The sequence below is a fragment of the Tachyglossus aculeatus genome, chromosome 15, assembly GCF_015852505.1.
Source record: "Tachyglossus aculeatus isolate mTacAcu1 chromosome 15, mTacAcu1.pri, whole genome shotgun sequence".
NCBI lineage: Eukaryota > Metazoa > Chordata > Mammalia > Monotremata > Tachyglossidae > Tachyglossus > Tachyglossus aculeatus.
The window spans coordinates 25,366,140-25,381,459 of NC_052080.1; the positions used below are offsets into that span (position 1 = coordinate 25,366,140).

At 47.7% G+C, this 15,320-nt stretch overlaps 1 protein-coding gene across 3 annotated transcripts in view; it reads right to left on the reverse strand.

The window, feature by feature from the left end:
• Positions 1-352: 352 nt before the first annotated feature.
• The window catches only part of STXBP4 (syntaxin binding protein 4), a 91,832-nt gene continuing 76,864 nt past the window's right edge, over positions 353-15,320 (reverse strand). For all 3 annotated transcript variants that reach the window (XM_038757201.1, XM_038757199.1, XM_038757200.1), the window contains exons 17-18: positions 11,926-11,983; positions 353-753 (exon numbers count right to left, since the gene is read on the reverse strand). In XM_038757201.1, the coding sequence (XP_038613129.1) occupies positions 639-753; positions 11,926-11,983 (173 nt within the window). In that variant the 3' untranslated portion in view covers positions 353-638. The remainder of the gene's footprint in view (positions 754-11,925; positions 11,984-15,320) is intronic.

A 15,320-nucleotide genomic window follows, 5' to 3' on the forward strand; every position in this document is an offset into this window, starting at 1 on the left:
CTCAATCAGTGGTGTTTTCTGAGCTCGTACCGAGGGCCAGCACTCCCAACACAATTCATTTGGTAGGTTCTATCCCTGCCCACGAGGATCCTCTCATCTCTCACTTTAGTAGCCCCATCGAGAGTCCAGTGGAGACAGGGAAGTTCTGGAAATGTAGAGACCCAGGGAGGGACGCAACAGTTCCAGGGAAGGGGTATTTAGGGACCACAGTCAGAAATGTCCTCCTGCTCTCCAGGGCCCCTGGATTCTCTCAGGGCAATGGGAAGCCCTTATCTCCATCTCACACCGCCGCTATTTCGTGAAGGATGACAGGGACTCCTATTTTTAAAATATATATATATTTTTGCTACAAAACACGAGGCTCTGCTTACAACCGAAGTGGGTTTGGGGGCCGGGGGCCGAGGCCTCCGCTGGGCCCCCATAGTGCCAGCCGGCAGCCCCCGGTTCCGCTTGCCCCGGGAGCAGCCGGGGCGTCTCTCGTCACAGAAAGGGCTTTGGCCGCCATCGCGGGGAACCCCAGGCCTCGTGCCGGCATCACCGGGCCAACACCTGGGGGGTCGGGTCATGTCAGGGCGAGGAGGAGGGGTTGCCCGGGGGGCACGGATGGGTCCTCAGGCCGGGAGTTGGTCACGGGGCCGTCAGCTCTCCCGATAGTAGCGCTCCCGCGGGCCCTCGTCTCCGCTCTCCTCCGGACAGGACCAACTCAGGGTGCCGGCCACCGGGTGCGTCCACGATGTCGTCTGGGTCACGTGGCTGAACAGAAACAGGATTAGGGAGGAGCCTGGAGCCCTGGGTTCTAGTCCCAGCTCTGCCTCTGGTCAACTGGGTGGCCTCGGGCAAGTCACTGAACCTCTCTGGGCTTTGGGTTGCGTGATCTGTAAAAGGGGGATAAGAGACCTGCTCTTACTCCCCTTTGGATTGCGTCCGTCCTTATCTGCCCCAGCGCTCAGGACCTAGTAAGCGCTTGATACCAGGGTTATGACCGTCACCCCAGTACTGCCATTTGGAGCAAGGTGAAGCGGCGTGGCTCGGTGGAAAGAGCACGGGCTTTGGAGTCAGAGGTCATCAGTTCAAATCCCGGCTCTGCCACTTGTCAGCTTTGTGACTTTGGGCAAGTCGCTTGACTTCTCTGGGCCTCAGTTCCCTCACCTGTAAAATGGGGATTAAGACTGTGAGCCCCACGTGGGACAACCTGATCACCTTGAAAACTCCCCAGTGCTTAGAACAGTGTTTTGCACATAGCGCTTAATAAATGCCATTATTATTATTATTACTATTCAGTTTCACTGCCTTCCAGTGGGGGTTCATGTGTGGGGCTAGGGTCTGTTTCCCTCCGATATTAATTCAATCATATTTATTGAGCACTTATGTGTGCAGAACACTGAGGCAGCGTGGCTCAGTGGGAAGAGCATGGGCTTTGGAGTCAGAGGTCATGGGTTCTAATCCCACCCCGCCACATGTCTGCTGTGTGACCTTGGGCAAGTCACTTCACTTCTCTGAGCCTCAGTTACTTCATCTGTAAAATGGGGATTAAGACTGTGAGCCCCACGTGGGACAACGTGATCACCTTGTATCCCCCCCAGCGCTTGGAACAGTGCTTTGCACATAGTAAGCGCTTAAGAAATGCCATTATTATTATTATTATTACTGAGCACTTGGGAGAGTAAAATTCAATAGCCTGACACGTTGCCCACTCACAATGAGTTTACAGTCTTTTGCGGGGGAGACGGGGATTAATATAAGACTGTAAGATCCTTGAGAGGGAATGTGTGTCTTCTGCTGTACTCTCCCATCACTAGGAACAATGCTCTGAACTCAGGAGTGCTCCTAAGATTGGATTGATGGTCCCAGAGGGAATTCCGCTGTCAGAAGCACCTTCCCCTCCAGCTCCCAAGGACCTCCGCCACTTATACTGGGCTGGGAAGGCGATGGGAAGGTGAATTCCTTCCTGTTCTACATCCCGTGTTCCCTCATAAAGGAGAGCCCGGCTGCATCCCCCTCGCTCTATCCGACTGGAGAACACCCGACATCCACTCTCAAATTCAGCTTTCAAAACCAACTGCGGAGAATTTATGCAGACTGGTGACTCCAGGGAAAATATTTATATTGAAATTTACATCAATGTCTGTCTCCGGGCCTAGACTGTAAACTCATTCAGTCATTTATTTAATCTTATTTATTGAGTGCGTACTGTGTGTAAATCACTGGACTAAGCACTTGGGAGAGTACAAGCAGCGTGGCTCAGTGCAAAGAGCCTGGGCTTTGGAGTCAGAGGTCATGGGTTCAAATCCTGGCTCCACCACTCGTCAGTCAAGTCACTTAACTTCTCTGGGCCTCAGTTACCTCATCTGTAAAATGAGGATTAACACTGTGAGCCCCACAGGGGACAACCTGATCACCTTGTAAATTCCCCAGCGCTTAGAACAGTGCTCTGCACATAGTAAGCGCTTAATAAATGTCATTAAAAAAAAAAGCAAGCGTGGCTTAGTGGAAAGAGCACAGGCTTGGGAGTCAGAGGACGCAGGTTCTAATCCCAGCTCTGCCACTTACCACTTGTGTGACTTTGGGCAAGTCACTTCTCTGTGCCTCAGTTCCCTCATCTGGAAAATGGGGATGACGACTGTGAGCCCCCCGTGGGACAACCTTATGACCCTGTATGTATCCCCCCCAGCGCTTAGAACAGTGCTTGGCACATAGTAAGCGCTTAACAAATACCAACATTATTATTATTATTATTATTACTATCATTATCATGAGTGAAGCACTTATTATGAGTCAATCACTGTTCGAAGTGCTGGGGTAGGGGCAAGCTAATCAAGTTGGACACAGTCCCTATCTGACGTGGGCCTCACAGCATAGGAGGGACAACAGTTATTGAAACCACATTTTTCAGATGAGAAAACTGAGGCACGGAGTAGGTTAAGTCTCTTGCCCAAGGTCGCATAGCAGATAATTGGCAGAAAGGGGATTAGAATCCAGATCCCTCGACTCCCATCCCGTATTGTTTCCACTGGGCCAAGCTGCTTCTCCAAGGACTTCCCATTCATTCAGTTGTATTTATTGAGTGCTTACTCTGTGCAAAGCACTGTACTAAGCGCTTAATAATGCTCTTAAAGCACAGACGGTGAGGTGTGAGCAGGAGACATCATCATCATCATCATCAATCGTATTTATTGAGCGCTTATTATGTGCAGAGCACTGTACTAAGCGCTTGGGAAGTACAAATTGGCAACATATAGAGACAGTCCCTACCCAACATTGGGCTCACAGTCTAAAAGGGGGAGACAGAGAACAAAACCAAACATACTAACAAAATAAAATAAACAGAATAGATATGTACAAGTAAAATAAATAGAGTAATAGTAAAATAAATAAATAAATAGAGTAATAGAGACATTCATGAGGTGCAGTGTTGGAAGGTGTATGCTGGGTTGGTATCTACTAAGGTTGTACCTACTTTTAGCTGAGAAATACTGGGCCAGCCTATCAAAATACTGGAAGCAATCTCAGAGTTAAAAGTAATTTACAATGACATCCTAAAAACTTGCAGGGATTTTTGTTGTATTAAGGGGCAGTCGAAGAACAGGGGAGGGAAAAAGAGGGTCTGTATTAATAGTGATCTGAGTAATAGTTGTGGTATTTGTGGGCTTCTTATGTTCCAAGCACTGTGCATCCTAAAAACTTGCAGGGATTTTTGTTGTATTAAGGGGCAATTGAAGAACAGAGGAGGGAAAAAGAGGGTCTGTATTAATAGTGATCTTAGTAATAACTGTGGTATTTGTGGGCTTCTTATGTTCCAAGCACTGTGCTAAGCTCTGGAGTAGATAAGGATGGCCACATCAATCCCACACAATAATAATAGTAACAGTGGTGATTGTTAAATACATACTTTGTGCCAAGTACTGTACTAAGCACTGGGGTACACACAGACTAATCATTCATTCATTCAATCGTATTTATTGAGCACTTACTGTGTGCAGGGCACTGTACTAAGCACTTGGGAAAGTACAATACCTCAATAAAGAGAGACAATCCCTGCCCACAATGAGCTTACAGTCTAGAGGAGCGGGTTGGACACAATTGCTGGCCTACATCGGGCTAACAGTCTTAATTCTATTTTACCGATGAGGGAACTGAGGCACAGAGAAGTGACTTGCCCAAGATCACACAACAGACAAGTGGCGGAGCTGGGATTAGAACCCAGGTCCCTCTGACTCCCGGGCCTGTGCTCAATCCACTAGGCCACACTGTATCATGGGGCTCATAGTCTAAGGGGGAGAGAGAACAATAAATAAATGGTATTTATTGAGCCCTTACCGTGTGTAGCACACTGTACCAAGTGCTTGAGAGAGTACACTACAACAGAGAAGGAAGACACGTTCCCCGACCACAAGGAGCATAACAGTCTAAACAACAGATACTTAATCCCCAATTTTCATGAAGCAGTATGGTTTAGTGGCCAGAGCACGGGCTGGGAGTCAGAGGTCGTGAGTTCTAATCCCGCCTCAGCCACTTGTCAGCTGTGTGACTTTGGGCAAGTCACTTCTCTGTGCCTCAGTTCCCTCATCTGTAAAATGGGGATTAAGACTATGAGCCGCACATGGGACAACCTGATAACCTTATATCTACCCCAGGGTTTAGAACAGTGCTTGGCACATAGTAAGCGCTTAACAAATACCATCATCAACATCATGGCAGGAAACTGAGGCCCAGAGAAGCCAGGTGACTTGCTCAAGGGTCACACAGCTGGCAAGTGGCGGAAGTGGGATTAGAACCCAGAGCCCTGAGGCCCAGGTCCGGCTCGCTTCCTCTGCTAGGGCCCCGCTGCCTCTCTACATGACGGCGTGCTCGGCTGCCCGGCTGAACTGAGTCCCAAAGCCCTGCAGGCCGGCTGGGCACCAAAATTTATTTTACTTGTACATATCTATTCTATTTATTTTATTTTGTTAGTATGTTTGGTTTTGTTCTCTGTCTCCCCCTTCTAGACTGTGAGCCCACTGTTGGGTAGGGACTGTCTCTATGTGTTGCCAACTTGGACTTCCCAAGCGCTTAGTACAGTGCTCTGCACACAGTAAGCGCTCAATAAATACGATTGATGATGATGATGATGAAATCCCCCGGGCGGCACCCTGAGGTGTATTTTTAGTTGAGCGCCAGTAACGTGCTCAACAGCTTTGCCTGATCAGCGCGATGAAATCATCCCAGATCGGTTGGACTGGAGAACTATTAGCAGAACATCCTTCCCAACTTCTGTGCTTGGTACATCGATGGAGGAGGGAATGTAGGACTTGGCATCAGCTCAAGTGCTCCGTCGGCTTGGTTTAAGGACTCCACGCGTGTTGGGCGGCGGGATTAAGGTGAGAGCCGGGGCAAAGGAGCGGGACACGGAATGCCATACTAAAGGGGACCCGGTTCCCCAAGTAGGATCCGGGTGATCCGACTGGCGGAGCAATAATCTTCGGAGCGGAGGGTTGGAAAATCAAGACAAGTTGCACGAGATGAAAGCACGGGGCTGGTAGTCGAGGGATCTGCATTCTAATCCCGGTCCCTCTGCTTGTCTTCTGAGCGACCTCGGGCAAGTGGCTCCACTACTCTGGGCCTCAGTTTCCTCAACATTAAATGGGAAGCCAATCCCCGTTTTCCCTGCCCCTTAGATTGGGGGCCCCCCTGGGAGGGCGACTGTGTCCGACCTATCTAGAGCCTACCCCAGTGTTTGGCACATAGTATGTGCTTAACAAAGACCGCAATAATTATTATTATTCTTATTAAATCGCAAGAGAAATTTACAGCTTGTAAAAGCAGCACCACAGAATGCGCTTCATTTTATTGGCAGGGAAATGTAGGGGAAGGATTTAGGCCCCAATATAATTACCCTTCTCCTGGCTCACATCTCCCTGCAAATACAAAGATTATTTTAATTTAGGGCACTCTGTCTACTGAGTCTAAATGAGTTAGAGAGAAACTGCTGCAAGAATAAATTGGTGCGAGGTGCCCAAGTGTAGTGCTGGAAGAGGGATCCAGAAGTTGACTTGAGCGGGGGAAAAAAAAATCTCACTCCTGGCATTATTTTAACAGTCTAGAAGCCAATGAGATTTTCTTCCAGAATTACACCACACACACACAACACACACGAAAAATCACATGCCTTCAGCCGACTGGGAAGTTTGAGACTAGTTCTAAAAAGGAGACATATAAAATGCCTCCCATTTCGAGGAAGAAAATAAGCATCATATCTCTCTTCTGAGATTCTCCTACAGTCTCCCTATTAGCAGAAAAATGATGGATTGAATTTTTCTAGAACTGTCCATAATAAGGAATAATGATAAGGAAGAATGATGCTAATAATAATAATAAATAAGGAAGAAAGATACTATAATAAGGAAGAATGATACTACTACTACTACTAATAATAATAAATAATAAGGAAGAATGATAATACTACCAGTGTGGGTGAGACTTGGGAACATTTGAGGGTGAAAGGATTCACCCAATGAAGGAGTATTGCTTGAAATGGGTGTTTGCTATGCATTGTTTCTAGATCTATTCTCAAAGCTAGTAGTCTACTGAAGGCATGTGAATTTTTTTTTTAACTGAGAAATCCTTCTCTGAGCTCAAGGTCTTAGCTGCAGAAGATCATACACTTGAATCTGTCCCCTCGGAGCATGTGATATTCACCTCTCCCAGAGCTCCACAGCATTATAATCTATAAATTATATATTATATAAGATTTATAGTAGCTTCTGTCTTCCCCTCTAGACCGTAAGCTTGCTGTGGGCTGGGAACGTGTCAACCAACTCTGTTGTCTTTTCATCAATCGTATTTATTGAGCGCTTCCTATGTGCAGAGCACTGTACTAAGCGCTTGGGAAGTACAAATTGGCAACATATAGAGACAGTCCCTACCCAACAGTGGGCTCACAGTCTAAAAGGGGGAGACAGAGAACAAAACCAAACATACTAACAAAATAAAATAAATAGAATAGATATGTACAAGTAAAATAAATAGAGTAATAAATATGTACAAACATATATACATATATACAGGTATACATATATATGCTCCCAAGCACTTAATACAGTGTCGTGAACCCAGTAAGCGCTCAATAAATACCACTGATTCATTCATTCATTCAATCATATTTACTGAGCGCGCACTGTGTGCAGGGCAATATCATCATCATCAATCGTATTTATTGAGCGCTTACTATGTGCAGAGCACTGTACTAAGCGCTTGGGAAGTACAAATTGGCAACATATAGAGACAGTCCCTACCCAACAGTGGGTTCACAGTCTAAAATATACTAAGCACTTGGGAGAGTACACTACAACTTTATACAGTCACATACCCATCCCACAATGTGCTTAGAGGTTTAGAGGTGGGGAGACACACATCAATATAAATAAATAAAATAAAATGACAGATATGTACGTAAGTGCTAGGAGGCTGGGAGGGGCACGAGCAAAGTGATACAGGAGGGAGTGGGAGTTGGGGAAAAATGGGGCTTAGTCTGGCAAGGCCTGTTGGAGGAGATTTGTCTTCATTAAGGCCTTGAAGGGTTGGGGGGAGAGTAATTGTCCGTCGGATTTGAGGAGTGAGGGCGTTCCAATCAATCAATCAATCATATTGAGCGCTTACTGTGTGCAGAGCACTGTACCAAGCGCTTGGGAAGTACAAGTTGGCAACATATAGAGAAAGTCCCTACCCAGCAGTGGGCTCACAGTCTAAAAGGAGGATGGCGAGAAAGGCAAGATTGGGACACAGAAGGTTGGCGCTAGAGGATTGAAGTGTATGGGCTGGTTATAGAAGGAGAGAAGCAAGGTTTGGTAGGAGGGGGCAAGGTCGTGGACTGTTTTAAAGCCAATGGTGAGGAGCTTTTGTTTGTTACAGAGGTGGATGGCAACCCCTGGAGTTTTTTGAGGAGCGGGTGACATGTCCTGACCGTTTCTGTAGAGAAATGATCCGGGCAGCCGAATGAAGTATGGACTGGAGTGGGGAGAGACAGGAGGCTGATGCCGTAATCCGGGAGGGACAGGATGAGATGGCGGTCCTAATAAATGGACTCTACCTTGACCTCCAGAATCTCACATGCAATCCCAAACTGAATTTGGCTCCACGTCACTAGGAAGTGAGCGTTTCTCCATCCAGCTGCTATATCCACACGTCAATTCTGAAGTGACTGAGGTGGTACAGCTTTGGGGCTCTTGTGTTGCCCGCGCCTGCGCCCTAAACCAGAGTCCAATTCCTCTGTCTCCTCGTGATTTGGCAATGATGCCTCGGTTCTCGCCGTGTGACACCCGAGGCCACCGAACCTGTTCACTAGAAACCTGGGAGATGTCATGCAAACTGGTTGCCTTGTGGACAGAGAGGGTCTTTTGGGTCTAGAGCCAACAATTATATTTCTTGTACTCGGCAGCGAGATTAGACGAACTGCTCTTCCGTCCTTACGAACTGAACATGGCGCAGTAGGGCGCGGGCCTGGGTGCCAGAAGGATCTGGGTTCTAATCCCGGCTCCTCCACTTGCCCGTTGTGTGACCTTGAGTAGGTCACTTGACTTCTCTGTGCCTGTTACCTCATCTGTAAAATGGGGATTAAGAAAGTGAGCCTCACGTGGGACAGGGACTGTGTCTAACCTGATAAACTTCTATCTACCCCAGTGCTTAGAACAATGCTTGGTACTATAATAATAATTATTATTATTATTATATCTGACAGAATGATTAAAGTGTATGAGGCAAAACCTGAGGAAAAAATTTCTGCCTCTTGGAGCCTGGGGTCCCCCGCAGCCCTCTGGGGATTAGGGTTGGGGGGCGCTCCTCCATCTGGGCGGACCGTGCGTTCATAATTCATTCATTCAATCGTATTTATTGAACGCTTACTGTGTGCAGAGCACTATACTAAGCGCTTGGGATGTACAAGTTGGCAACGTATAGAGACGGTCCCTACCCAACAGTGGGCTCACAGTCTAGCAGTACAGTACAGTACAGTACAGTACTGTGCTGTGCTTAGTACAGTGCTCTGCACATAGTAAGCGCTCAATAAATACGATTGATTGATAGAAGGGGGTTCACAGTGGTTGGGGATAATGTAGCCGTGGGGGTCCCGTGACCTTGGCCCTGGGCTGGGGTGGTAACAGTTTAAAGAGTCACCGGGCTGCTGGGAGTTGGGGAGGCAGGCTCCGTGATTAACCAGTGACTCAACTCTGGGGTCTAAATGGCCATCTTCTGTGCTGTGTGACCTTGGGCAAGTCACTTGACTCCTCTGTGCCTGTTACCTCATCTGTAAAATGGGAATTAGGACTGGGAGTCCGATGTTGGACGGGGACTATGTCCAACCCAATTGGCTTGTGCTCCCCTGCTCCCTCAGTGCGTGGCTCAGTGGAAAGAGCCCGGGCTTTGGAGTCAGAGGTCATGGGTTCAAATCCCGGCTCCACCAATTGTCAGCTGTGTGACTTTGGGCAAGTCACTTCACTTCTCTGGGCCTCAGTTCCCTCATCTGTAAAATGGGGATTAAGACTGTGAGCCTCCCGTGGGACAACCTGATCACCTTGTAACTTCCCCAGCACTTAGAACAGTGCTTTGCACATAGCACTTATTAAACACCATTATTATTATTATTATTTTCATTAGTATGGTGCCTGGCACATAGTAAGCACTTAACAAATACCATCACGTCTCCTCCTGTTTCTCGATGCAGTCACCCACTTAAGTCTTTAGTATTTAAGATGGCAAGGATCGGGGTTGGGGAGGAGGATTAACAGAATGATTTCATATACAGTAATCCTGTGTTTGTGCTCTCACCCAGAAGAAACCACCACGCAAATGGCCCAGCCACTTAGAAAATGTTTTCATTCCTGCAGTTGTCATTTCAATTGTCGCTGCCCATTTGACAACGCTAACATTGGATCCAGGGCTGAATTGGGGAGGGGACAGAGTGAGAATTACTCTGCTTGGCCAGTGAAGTTGGGGGTACTAAGTAGGAAGGGCAGAATTTTGGCTTCATTAGTGACTTTTACCGAGAGGGATGAATTGGGGCAGAGGTGGGGGGGGGGGGGAAGGACAGGGCACACCAGGTTATCTTATGAAATCTAGTGTTTCCTGGTCAGTCTCCAGTTAGTTCAGAAGAGAGCTGTAGAATGGGATCAGCTGATTAAAAGCATCTTTGGTCAAACGCCCCGTCATAGCCGCAAAATGAGCATAATAAAATCAAGCTAGCACTGGACTGCAGTGCGTTCCCTCTCTTTCTCTCTTCTTTCTCTCTCCTGCACCAATCACCCAACACCAGCAGCCCCCCACTCCACACCCACGGACAAATCACTCAGCATCAGGCTAGATTTGCCGCAGTCTGCGACTCCACGCTTTCCCCTGTGAGGGAAGGAGTGGGAGTCTGGAAGGGATTTCTCCCTTAGGGCCCCGGTGGCAGTGGGAAGGGTATTCAGAAGGTGCCCTAATCAGCTCGCTTAAGTAATCACCCGCTCGACTCTCCTTCCCCTGCACAGAGGAAGTTTAGTGCTGGGAAAGTTTTCTCAGCGAGCCCCGGCCAAATCCAACAATGGGTGGACGGCTGTGAACCAACCCAGGCGTGAGTGCCAGCGTCGCGGGCACGATGGGCAGCAGTCCAAGAAAATGCTCCTGGGACCCAATGGCAGCAAGAAAAGGAGGGGTAGGTTTGAAGAGGGAGAGAAGAGCTTGGGCATCCAGGGGCAGCCCTGCCAGGCACATACTCTTCCTGTTGCCCGAGGCGTGACTGCCAACAGAAGCCGCATGCCAATCTCTCCCCATCCTGTGACAGCCATCTCTTCGACGGGAGAGATGAATGCGTACAGACCTGGCCTCTCCGGTCGCCCTTCCTTTCCCCAACCTCCAAAACTGACAGATCCACAACCCAATGGATCTTTTCCCAACCAGATATCAGCGCTTAGAACAGTGCTCAGCGCTTAGAACAGTGCTCTGCACATAGTAAGCGCTTAACAAATACCATCGTTATTAGATAACGAATGGAAAAAATGATCGACATTTTCTCCCTGAATCTTCTCCTCCCAAAGACACTGATGATAAGCAATGTGTCTCAGTGGAAAGAGCCCGGGCTTTGGAGTCAGAGGTCAAGGGTTCAAATCCCGGCTCTGCCAATTGTCAGCTGTGTGACTTTGGGCAAGTCACTTCACTTCTCTGGGCCTCAGTTACCTCATCTGTAAAATGAGGATTAAGACTGTGAGCGCCCTGTGGGACAACCTGTTCACCTTGTAACCTCCCCAGTGCTTAGAACAGTGCTTTGCGCATAGCAAGTGCTTAATAAATGCCATTATTATTATTATTATTTTACTAAAAGACCCAGACCCATCGTAGATTTGCTTTATTTTGCTGTTTGGTGATGAAAGTTCTATGGCTCTTACCTAAAAATAGCTAACGGTATAGCAGGCTCAAGACAAAAAAAATCTTAAAAGGGGGAGGCATTAGTGGTGTGGGAGGAATGGAGAACCTGGAGGAGGGGGTACAAGTGCTTAGTACAGTGCTCTGCACATAGTAAGCGCTCAATAAATACGATTGATGATGATGAGGGGGGCATGGTAGGGGGTGCCAGCTGTCACCCCTCCCTGCCTCTGCTACCAGTGGGCCAGCCTTGCTCCCCCTTGTCTCCCCTTAATCCCACCCATCCAGCTCAGTGGCCACCTCTTTCAGCCCCAGATCTAGGGGTGCCTCTAGACTGCAGCTTGTTCAATCAGTCAGTCAATTGTATTTATTGAGCACTTACCATGGACAGAGGACTGTACTACGCGCTCAGGAGAGTACAATATAACAGACACAATGCCCACAATGAGCTTCCAGTCTAGAGGGGGAGACGGACATTAACGGAAATAAATTACAGGTAGAGAGAGGGGGAGCGAGAGAGAGAGAGCATACTGACGCCCACTCCCTGCGAACACTTACTTGATGAAGTACTTGATTCCATCCGCCGTGTAAGCTTCCTCCCATCCATATGGTAGGCCTGCAGTAGAAGAAAAACCAAGATGGTGCTTTGAGCCTGGGGCTGAAGGCAGCATTTATCGAAGGGTTCGATTTAGCCCTTCGGTGTACAGTTCCCCACGGTGCCCCTTCCCAACCCGGGGGCTCATATACAGAAATTTCCCGCTACTTGTGGGGATGGGATGCAAGAGGCGGGTAGACCAAAAGAGGAAAACTCGCATCACTTGGGATGAAATAAAAGCACTACAATGATTAACAATAATTATTAAAATGATAGAGTTGTGATTTTTGTTATGCGCTTACTATGTACCAAGCTGGGATAGATTATAATCAGATTAACTCACAGTTCTCAATTGAACTGACCAAACTTGTGAATTTACAGACCTTTTTAAGGATTATCTTGATGGCAGGCATAAGATAATCAGATTGGACACAGTCCCTGTCCCGCTCGGGGCTCGAAGTAATGAACGGGGCCTAGGACATGATCGGTAGTATTTATGGAGCGTTTCCTATGTGCAGAACCCCGTGCTTGATGTTCGTGAGAAGGATAATAGGAGGGGTAGACCCAATCCCTGCCTTCGAGGAGTTTACAATCCAGCGGGTGGACTGATATAGCTGTGTGCCGGAGCCAGGAAACCAGATCCTTAAAAATCCCAGGTCTCGACTCCAAGTAGAAGATAGCTGATAGAAAAACAACGGTGATTGCATTTTTCACAATCCATCTTCTGGCAATGATTCTCCTCGATCTGTGCCTAATCTGGAGATGGTGGTGATGCATCTTGCTTTGTGTGAGAAGGCAGATGGCCGCCTTCCCAGGCTTTGCACTGCCAGCCAGATTCCGGAGCGGCGGAGATAATCTTTCCCCCTGACCGCAGGCGGTCAGTTTCGGAGATCTGAGACTGAATTTGTTTCAGTGATTCAAGTTGATTGGCGCAGGTCTGAGCGGCAGGGCCAACTGGAGAACATCGTTCGATTCTCTCGGCTAAAAGAGGAGTCTTTTACACCGGATGGCGATCAGGACCTCTAAATAACCAGAAGGGGCAGAAATCATACAGAAATAACTTCACTCCCAAACTGTGTTTTTTCATCTTTGGCGGTATTGACTCCTTCACGGTGACAAACGGTTTTTGGAAACTGGACTAGAAGCCATTATGATGGGGACAATTTCAAAACAGGATGACGTCATTTTTTAACACATGACATATCGCTTCCAGTCCAGTGGCCTCCTAGAAGACTCTTGCTCTGTGTGCTTAAATCAGTTTTTTCTGCCCTTCCAGGTTGTGAGTAACTGCTTTTAGTGGGATGTCCAGCAGCTGTCTGGTATCCTGTGGGCTTCTATTCTCCTCACGTGCCCCACACGGGACAACTGTGTTGTTGGCGAGCGTTGCCTCAGTGCTGGAGAGCTGATGGGGTCCCAGGCCCTTAGAAGGAAACCATTTCTCTACCCTTCGCCTCTTGGGGAAATCTAACAGCCTGAGAAGTCATCATCATCATCATCAATCGTATTTATTGAGCGCTTACTATGTGCAGAGCACTGTACTAAGCGCTTGGGAAGTACAAATTGGCAACATATAGAGACAGTCCCTACCCAACAGTGGGCTCACAGTCTAAAAGGGGAAGATTCAGGTCCCACCGAGATATGAACTCGGATCGCTGGATTCAGAGTCCAGAGTGCTAACCATTACGCGATGGGGCCGAATATCATCATTGCTCAGTCCTGGACATTTATTTTAATGTCTGCCTCCCCCACTAGACTGTAAGCTGTTGTGGGAAGGACATGTGTCTGCTATTTCTGTTCCCCCAAATGCTTAATACAGGGCTCTGCACATAGTAAGCGATAAATAAATACAGGTGATTAACATCAGGGCTTATCAGGCATCTACTGATTGCAGTGCACTGCAGTAAGTGCTAGAGAAAGGATATCCCAAGTGCTAAGGCCTCTTCTTTGCTTACAGCCTAGTGGAGGATCTGGGTCTCTTGTCCCTGGAAGAGCAGAGCAGCTAGGAGAATGAGGATCAGGTGTCGGGAAGAGGAGGAATGCGGCCACGGGACGGAGCGCAGTAGCAACTCGATGGCCAATTTTGGCTCGATAGGCGCTCGTGACAGGTTGGGGAAAGGAAGTCTGCCCAGGGCATCTGTTTAGAGGCTGGGGCCACTGAAGCCTTCGCACGACACGTCCATTCTTCCTTCCTCTACTGGTATCAGGAAATGACTGCATGTCTGTCTTTCCAGCCAGATAGAGGGTTTTCTCTCTCGGCCATACTCTAATAATAATAATAATAACAGTAGTATTTGTTAAGCGCTTACTATGTGTGAAGCACTGCTCGAAGCGCTGGGCAGAGATACGAGGTGATAAAGTTGTCCCATGTGGGGCTCACAAGTCTTTATCACAGATGAGGAAACTGAGGTTCAGAAAAGTGAAGTGACTTACCCAAGGTCACACAGCAGACAAGTGGCAAAGTCGGCATTAGAACCCATGACCTCTGACTCCCGAGCCCGTGCTCTTTCCACTGAGCCACGCTGCTTCTCGAAGCCACTTTTGCAGTGCTCTAATTCGCAGTATTTGTTCAGTAAGCCCCCCTGACAGATTGACTGGGAATATAGCGCTTAAGGAAAGTAGGCTAGAATTTATGTTCCATTTGAAAGACATCACTTGGTTTTCTCTTTGTACCACAGAGATATGGGAAATGGAATGGTATGTCTTCTCCACTAACTCGTTCCGATCTCTGTTGATGTTTTTATTTTTATAAGCAATAAAAAAGGACGAACTTTCACTCTGAGCCTCGAGTAGAAATGGCACATCCTTGATCACAGATTGTAAAATCCCCAATTTCCGAAGTCACTTGGAGGTCACCTGGGGTCAAAAGGCTAACAAAAAGATGCGACGCTCTAAGCGCGCTTCCTATTTACGGGTTATGCCGGTGGGAAAAATTTTAAAAACCCTGGTACAAAGCAACGTGCTTTGGCTTAAAAATAACTTGAGGAGGCTCCACTGTAATCTGTTTATTGAAGAAAGCAAATAGTGCGCATAGGAGGCATTCATATTGTCAGATTAAATTAATGCTGATTTCCCCAGAGAGTAGTTACTCAGGGAGTGGGGGGATAAACAGAAACACAAAAAAGCCATCTGATTGACGTTGCTGCAGTTGAACGTGAGGTTGTGGCAGGGTACACAATGCTTGGTGCATACAGCACGGGACTGAGAGTCAGAAGGACCTGGGTTCTAATCCCAGCTCTGTCACCTGTCTGCTGTGTGACCTTGGACAAGTCGCTTCACTTCTCTGTGCCTCAGTTACCTCATCTGTAAAACGAGGATTAAGACAGTGAGCCCTATGTGGGACGGGGGCTGTGTGTAACCT